The following is an 8,828-nucleotide window of genomic DNA, read 5'->3' as shown; positions in this document are numbered from 1 at the left end:
CACTACACTACCGTGCCGCCTTTTTTTATGACCTACACTTGAAAAATCTGAAAGGCGGTCTAGCTTTAAGAAACTCCAGATTCATTCTATTGATGACATTAATATTTTCCAAGTATGTGTTTTCATTTATAAAATATTTATACTACTAAAGGAAGGCTGTCCGTCTCTGTCTGTTCACCTTTGGAAATCAACACGGCTGGATGCACATACTCCATACTTTCCACATGGATTGGTGACACACCAGAGGGGCCCAAGACAACATTTTCAATTTTCAAAAACATGGGATTAGTGCTAATCCAACGCACTATTCATTTCCCGTAGGCTACATGCTCATGCTAACACACTGTGTGCAGCCTTGGCGGGGAATCCCCTCCCCCACTCGCCTGAGAGTTTCGATTGTACGGGACCTCGAAGAGCCCCATTCAGAGGAAATCAGGTTCACAGGCAATAACTGCTAGTATTCAAGTAAAGGGAATATTCCTGACCATTTCAAGAGTTATTTTGAAGCAGATTTACAGGTTCTTTCTTATTATCTTGTATCAGGTCAAGGTGAAGCATGACCTTTCCTTCATATATAACATAACGTCTTTTCTTCTCGCTTTCTTTCCGTTACCGTAGTCGGTCTTTCATGTTTCATTCGCACACTCACGTCTTCCTTTTTTTCTCCTGTTTCAAATTTGTATCCCACAATGCCTTGCGTGAACGGGGAAAGCCCACCACGTGATGTGATGCATGATGTAGTATCTTGTATTGGGTCATGGTGAAGCAGGAAAAAATAGCGGAGAATTTAGGGCCACGTTGAAATAAATTCATTAATTGTTCTGTTTAAAAAAAATAAATAAAAATTGGAAGTCTGTGATTCAAATTCAGTAGCTTTCGCTCCAATAAACAAAAATAATTGGGTGTCGGGGGGGGGGATTCTTTTTATGACGTACACTTGAAAAATCTGAAAGATGGTCTTAAATGAATTTAATAATAATAATAATTATAATAATAACCAAAATGTAAAACATTCATCAAATTTGAGATGAATGAAGTTAAGGAATGAAAGTAAGACAGAGAGAAATATAATATCTTATAATATATGACACTGAAATAGACTTTATTAATGCATTTACAGTCTTCTATGAGCTCCATTTAATGAACAATTCAAGTCTGAGGCATTAGCCAATCACCACACAGGAGGCGGGGTTAGTCTGAAAACGGGTAGATTTAAAAAGACACAAAGCTAATATGGAAATGGAACGTCTTTGTGGTTTTAGTCAGGAGTGCAACATCGCCACCTAATGACAGGGAGAAGAAATAAAATAAAATAAGATAGATAGATAGATAGATAGATAGATAGATAGATAGATAGATAGAATTGTTATTTTCAATCCTGCATCACAACATAATGACTTAATTCATGAATGCTAATTAAAATAAATATGAATAATTCAAATTGCTTTTAAATGTAAAATCAATCCGAAAAGTGTCATCTGTATTGTGTGAATTTGTGTGGTGTGTGTAGTCGTGCTTGTTACGTCACGATTATTCGCTGAAGGTGAAGTGAATATCGTCGAATAATAACTGAGACGAAGCTGAGGTCGAGGTAATTATTCACCGATATTCACTGAACCTGAGGCAGATCGTTTTTTAGTATAAATACACAGGTGATTTTTGTTTTAATCCTATTTAAAAATAATTTCTCTCAAACTTCAAAATGTAATAACGGCACATCGCTAGCCTGGCTAACGCGACTTCAAAGCTCTCCGAGCTATTGGTCTGGCCAAGCTATTAAGCCAAACCGTTTCCCAGAGCCCGTGGTTGACCCGCCTCCCTGAAATGCCTCAGTTTGCTACTGGTCGAAGCCAGAAAAGGCTGTGACGAAGCTTAAACCAATCACATCACTCTTTCCTTTGACGTATGCGACGCGACGGGGCTAACTGGTAGATTAAACTCTTACTGAAGCCGGTCGGGAGCAAGGCGAAAACGTCCTTCCTTTCAATAAATACCTCCAGGGCTGCTCTTTGCTCCATTTTCAATGAGAACTTCCCGTTGAATGCTTTCAATACAGCATCTACCGCTGTGTTAAAGGCTTGCTGCTGCTCCATGTTCGTGATGTGAATGAAGCGCTTCCGGCATAGATTCTGTAAACAATCTATGGCTTCCGGTCGCAGTTCTACTACATCACTGCCTTGAACATGCCTCTACCCAGGGCCGTTGGAGATGCTCAAAGTTGATTGGGTCCCGATTTTTCGGGAGCTTGGAAATGCTGTAGATAGCCTGCCTGGCCAGACTAAGCTCGGAACAGGCCCTCGTGTTGCGTCACGCTTAGGATGGGCGGGCCCAGGCTAGCGCATCGCATACTTGTGTCACTTATCTATGCCGAGTCACATAAAATGCTTTGTTTTGAAATCAAGAAAATAAATCCCAACCCAACCTTCCCTTTGAATAGTTTTAGACCAAACTTCGTAGCTTTTATTTTAGGAACAGCGTTTTCTTTCATCAGCTGTAATTCTTCCTCACTTACGGTGACGATGCGATCGGCCACCATTTTGCTGAGTCGCTTGAGGTGATTATCGAGAAATAGTCCGAATCTCTCGACCAGTCAGAATCAGAGTGCACGATTTCCTGTAATCACCTGCAGAGTTATACTAAACTTCATTATAAAGTGAACTTCCTGATGAACGACAAATCTTCTTCTTCTTTTGGCTGCTCCTGATTAGGGGTCACCACTGCAGATCTTTCGTCTCCGTTGCTCCCTGTCTTCCGCATCCTTCTCGACCACGCCTGCCACTTTCATGTCCTCTCTCACCACATCCATGTATCTCCTCTTTGGCCTTCCTCGTTTTCGTTTGCCTGGCAGCTCCATCCTCAACATCCTCCTTCCAACATGCTCTGCATCTCTTCTCAGGATGTGCCCAGACCATCTCAGTCTCATCTCTCTTAGCTTCATTCCCAAGCTCTCCACATGTGCTGTCCCTCTGATGTGCTCGTTCCTTATCCTGTCCAGCATCCCATCGCAAACCTTAACATCCTCAACTCCGCCACCTCCAACTTTGCCTCCTGTCTCTTCATTAAAGGTACGGTCTCCAATCCTGATGAACGGCAACATAGTTACTAAAAAAAAAATTAAAAAAAACCCAATCTCAGAAGATGTTTGGATTTGCATCTTCAAAACGATATCTTTTGATCTTCTGTATTTGTCAGGAATATTCATCTGTCAAAATTAAGATCCAGCATCTAACATTACATCATGAAAAATTCTTTCCCAGTTTGTGACCTTCGTATTTTGAGGTTTTATCTGGGTGAGAGCTGTTTTTGAGATACTGGACATCAAAATTCTGACTTTCCTCCTGGGAAAACTCCAAAGTGCTGAAATTTACATTCGCAGCTCAACAAAGTGAGCTTAATTTTCAGCACTTGAAGTTTACTTCATCTCATCTCATTATCTCTAGCCGCTTTATCCTTCTACAGGGTCGCAGGCAAGCTGGAGCCTATCCCAGCTGACTACGGGCGAAAGGCGGGGTACACCCTGGACAAGTCGCCAGGTCATCACAGGGCTGACACATAGACACAGACAACCATTCACACTCACATTCACACCTACGCTCAATTTAGAGTCACCAGTTAACCTAACCTGCATGTCTTTGGACTGTGGGGGAAACCGGAGCACCCGGAGGAAACCCACGCGGACACGGGGAGAACATGCAAACTCCTAGTCTGGCTAACGCGACAAAGCTCTCCGAGCTATTGGTCTGGCCAAGATATTAAGCCCAACCGTTTCCCAGAGCCCGTGGTTGACCCGCCTCCCTGAAATGCCTCAGTTTGCTACTGGTCGAAGCCAGAAAAGGCTGTGACGACGCTTAAACCAGTCACATCACTCTTTCCTCTGATGTATGCGACGCGACGGGGCTAACTGGTAGATTAAACTCTTACCGAAGCCGGTCGGGAGCAAGGCAAAAACGTCCTTCCTTTCAATAAATACCTCCAGGGCTGCTCTTTGCTCCGTTTTCAATGAGAACTTCCCGTTGAATGCTTTCAATACAGCATCTATGCGTAATAGATGCGGAAGCGTGAATGAAGCGTTTCCGGCATAGATTCTGTAAACAATCTATGGCTTCCAGTCGCAGTTCTACTACGTCAGTGCCTTGAACACGCCTCTACCCAGGGCCGTTGGAGATGCTCAAAGTTGATTGGCTCCCGATTTTTTGGGAGCTTGGAAGAGCTGTAGATAGCTTGCCTGGCCAGACTAAGCTCGCAACAGGCCCTCGTGTTGCGTCACGCTTAGGATGGGCGGGCCCAGGCTAGCAAACTCCGCACAGAAAGGCCCTCGCCATCCACGGGGCTCGAACCCAGACCTTCTTGCTGTGAGGCGACAGCGCTAACCACTACACCACCGTGCCGCCCAGTTTACTTCATATTATAAAAATTCTGAGATAGGTGGAAACTCAAAACACCACCTGAGAAATGTAAATATTCGGTAAGTTATACTGAATAAAGTTGGGTTTATAAGGTTCCATTTGTCTCTTATTTATCTGTTCATCTCATTAGATAATTACTACGTGGTATAAACTCAGCCGAGAAAGACATTTCAAGGTTATTGAACGCTCTGGACTCTTACAGTAATGCTTTTATGGCTGAGGACTACAGTTGACTTGCTAACTTTAGGACTGCAGTTGTCATGAACAGTTTTGCACTCAAGTTTCCATCAGTGAAGAGTTTATAACATCAACGAAACTGACTTCATATTAAAACTGTTAATGTTATAGTCATACTATCTTGTTGTTGCCCAGATGAGGATGGGTTCCCTTTTGAGTCTGGTTCCTCTCGAGGTTTCTTCCTCATGTCGTCTGAGGGAGTTTTTCCTTGCCACCATCACCACAGGCTTGCTCATTGGGGATAGATTAGGGATAAAATTAACTCGTTTTAAGTCGTTCAAATTCTGTAAAGCTGCTTTGCGACAATGTTTATTGTTAAAAGTGCTAAACAAATAAACTTGACTTGACTTGAATTATTAAAGGCCGAATCCCATTTCACCCCTTGGACCAACCCCTTGGCCCTTCCCCTCCATTTTGCGCGTTCACGTGAAGGGGTAGGGGTATCCCAATCCCAGTTAACGCGGAGGGGTAGGGGAAGGGGTAGGGCTTCTGTACCCCTCCAAACGGAGATTTTCCTGGAGCTGACTCCGAACGAAGGGGTTTGAGTGATTTCCCACAATGCCATGCGGATTTCAGCGAGATTTCATGCGGATTTCAGAAAGATGGCGGTTCCCGCGGCGAAAGATTGTCATAAATGTATTTTCTCCATTATTTACGTGTTTTAAGTTGTTATCCAGAGGAAACACGCCGCTTGATTCGCTTTCGAGCTGAGAATGAGCAGCGATTTCTGAAATCCAAGCTGCTGCTAAAAAGCTTTGGGAGTGAGTATTGTTTTCGGTTGCTTGACTGCGTATGTTTTGTTCTGTTATTCTCGCTTTTATTGTTTACATGAGTGTTCTGACACCTCATTCTGTCGGATGTGGTGCACGAAGCGCCAAAGATATCCCATTCAGTGGTGTTAGATCACACCCTGCCAGCAGAGATTTCTGGTTCTGCCTCTGGCTCTGACTGTAGCGGCTGGTCGCAGCCAATGACGCATTTGGTCGCGTTTTGCTAACGTAAATGCTGACGGAGGTACGCGATGACGTATGCGATCGTTGAAGGGCTATCCCAATACGTAAGGGTTGAATTTCAAGCCCTATCCCTTGTAGCTCAGTTTCAAGGGGAAGGGCCAAGGGGAAGGGGGAGGGGTAGGGGTAGAAATTAGAATTGGGATTGGGCCAAAACCACATTATGAATGTCTACTATATATTTTTAAGCTGTATTTCTCTGAAGGTCTCCTCTAAGATTTATAACACAAAATATTTCACGTTTTAAAATCTGAAGTCGGTTCAAAATGAAATACTTACACTGAAATTTACCTGTTAAAATATTTAACAACATAAAAGAAAACTAAAAAAAAAAAGGAATTGTTAGTTTCAAATTTGACATTATAGCATAAGGACCGGGAGGCAGAATTAAATAAATGCTCATTAAATTTTACAAACAAACCAATAAACAAACACGTAAACAAATAAATACATACCTGTAATTGTTATTTCTTGTGAAATTGTTATCGATTGTCAAAATTTATATAATTTCAAATGAAAAAATAGCTGAAGTCCAATAACTCCAGAGTTCTGTCCGGAGTCTGTTACTTTAACTCCTGTAACTTTAATACAATTACTACGTACAGCTGAGAGCAAAAGTTTGTACACCTTAGGAAAAAAGTAAGATGGAAAGAAATTTAGTTTCTAAATTATGGACTGTCGATAGTTGTAGCAGCGGCTACAACTATCGGCAGTCCATAATTATCGACACCTTTTCAGATTTACCAATAAAAAAAATTTTTTCCAAAGGTGAGTTTTAGTTCCAACAGTTATTATTGGTGAATTAATCAACTGGAAGACCCACCCCACCCTTTGATCTTGTCGCACAGCTTGTTACCTGAGATGGAATTTTTTTCAGCACGATCAGCAATTTTTCAGAAAACCCGGACGTTATCATCGCAGGTAAGCATGGTGGAAAGATCATGGACATGTTTTTACTAATCAAATTCACCACTATTTCGTGATCTCCTCGTCGAAACCCACTTTGTTTCTGACTCTTTCATTTAACAGTCGCCATTTTGTATCTAAACACGCGTTTGAGAAGTCACGTGAGGTGTCGATAATAGTGATCACTTTCACCGGTGTCCACCATTATCGACACCCTGTGGAATTAAGTGGCACACTTAATGGAATGTTTATAGAGTATTTGGAATCCTATTGCAATAAATAGAATTAGAGCAGAATTAAATTCCTCGCATATAAAATATTATACACTTGAAATATTCAGATTTTTCTATTCCATGCAGATTTTTTTTTTTGTTTTTTTCAGTTTGTTGTAACTATCTACCACATATTACAATATCAGTAGACATTTTATATTTTGGTTCGAGGAATGAGATGTGACCTTTGACGTGGATTTTCATGTGGTTACAATATCAATTGCCTGTTGATGTTTATTGGTAAACTACAAAACTAGAAATTAATACAAACAACAACAAACGATGAACAAAATGTGATCTACGAAAATACTTAGAAAGTGGGTAGAAAGTGGAACAAAAAGATTTTCTGATGCAGGTTAAACATTATGGGGTGGCACGGTGGTGTAGTGGTTAGCGCTGTCGCTTCACAGCAAGAAGGTCCGGGTTCGAGCCCCGTGGCCGGCGAGGGCCTTTCTGTGCGGAGTTTGCATGTTCTCCCCGTGTCCGCATGGGTTTCCTCCGGGTGCTCCGGTTTCCCCCACAGTCCAAAGACATGCAGGTTAGGTTAACTGGTGACTCTAAATTGAGCGTAGGTGTGAATGTGAGTGTGAATGGTTGTCTGTGTCTATGTGTCAGCCCTGTGACGACCTGGCGACTTGTCCAGGGTGTACCCCGCCTTTCGCCCGTAGTCAGCTGGGATAGGCTCCAGCTCGCCTGCGACCCTGTAGAACAGGATAAAGCAGCTACAGATAATGAGATGAGATGAGATATTTTGTACTAAATATAAGTCTATGGAAAACAAATTTGAAATAAAAACTACGTTTTGCTAACTTAATACCACATGCCGATTATTTTTTTAAATCAATAATCATTTGGGTGTCGATAATTGTGGAACAGTGTTGATAACTGTGGACAAAGGTGTCAATAGTTGTGGAACGGTGTCACGTGATCTGATACGCTAAGTAATCAGGAATCAAGTCTTTTTTCTTTTCCAGTGGAAGTTTGAGTAATTATTCATGCACGATTTTCACACTGAAAGTCTTTTCTACTTTTGCAACAGCCAAAAGATCGTTAAGGTGTGGATAATTGTAACCACCATACTAGTATTTTTCCGTTCAAAAAAAATGAATAATATTTTCCTGGAAGTTTGTGATAAAACCAATATGTATCATTTATCATCATCGTGATATGATATTTTTGTCATATCGCCCACCCTGAGGCGAAGGCAAAGTTTTATTCCAGAAGACGTTCTGTCTTTATCTGATTCACTGCAGTGTCTCATTTCACATTTCTTTCCACAACAAACCCATCATGTGGATGTCCACTACAATCCCCCCCCCCCTCGCTCCATAACAACAAAACTTTGTTGCCATGCCTCAAGTGGTCCATTTTTCCACAGCTGCCTTATCTCTCCAGCTCGGGCTCTCTGCTGCCAGAAGTGGGCGTTCCTGGAGGGGAAAAGTGGGTCGTCATGCCATCCGATCCGTGTCAACACATGCCCAGCTGACCCTCATTCCAAAACAGATCAGCAGCGTTCAGCAGCAATGACTGACTTTCTGGAGGAGCGGCCATTCGGCTCGCGGTACACCAACGTCTATCTGTCCATCTTCGCCCTGTTCTGCTTCAAGCTCTTCGTCAAGATCAGCCTGAACATCCTCACACATTTCTATGTGGTCAAGGGGAACCGGAAGGAGGCAGCGCGCATCGCCGCAGAGTTCTACGATTTCGGCCAAGGGCACAGTAAGTGATACGAATGTATCTGAGACACGTACAGGGGGTTTGGGAGAAGTCAGGAGACGATGATATGCCTCTCTGCAAGCCTCCATACTCTTCATGCAGGTGTGTGTTTACGAATTTTAATCATATAGGATTCTCAAAGGAAGCCTTGTTTATTTACATATGATTATATAATATTCCAGCTTGCTGTGATTGGTCACTTTAAGAGATCAGGATTGGATGGAAATAAAATACAGAGCAAACACATTTAGGTGACACATTTTGCGCTGCAGGTTTCAGGA

General features: G+C 42.3%; 1 protein-coding gene across 2 annotated transcripts in view; it reads left to right on the top strand.

Annotated features, from left to right (window-relative positions):
* Positions 1-8,263: 8,263 nt before the first annotated feature.
* Positions 8,264-8,828, top strand: part of asb5b (ankyrin repeat and SOCS box containing 5b) — a 47,273-nt gene continuing 46,708 nt past the window's right edge. Inside the window, exon 1 of one of the 2 annotated variants that reach the window (XM_060924891.1) lies at positions 8,264-8,550. In XM_060924891.1, the coding sequence (XP_060780874.1) occupies positions 8,355-8,550 (196 nt within the window). In that variant the 5' untranslated portion in view covers positions 8,264-8,354. Of the gene's footprint in view, positions 8,551-8,590; positions 8,650-8,828 lie in introns of those variants that run through there. The other variant, XM_060924893.1, reaches the window with a different exon arrangement.

Source organism: Neoarius graeffei, chromosome 7 (genome assembly GCF_027579695.1).
Source record: "Neoarius graeffei isolate fNeoGra1 chromosome 7, fNeoGra1.pri, whole genome shotgun sequence".
Classification (NCBI taxonomy): domain Eukaryota; kingdom Metazoa; phylum Chordata; class Actinopteri; order Siluriformes; family Ariidae; genus Neoarius; species Neoarius graeffei.
The sequence above is the reverse complement of the archived record's forward strand: the minus strand, read 5'-3'. Positions and strand labels throughout refer to the sequence as shown.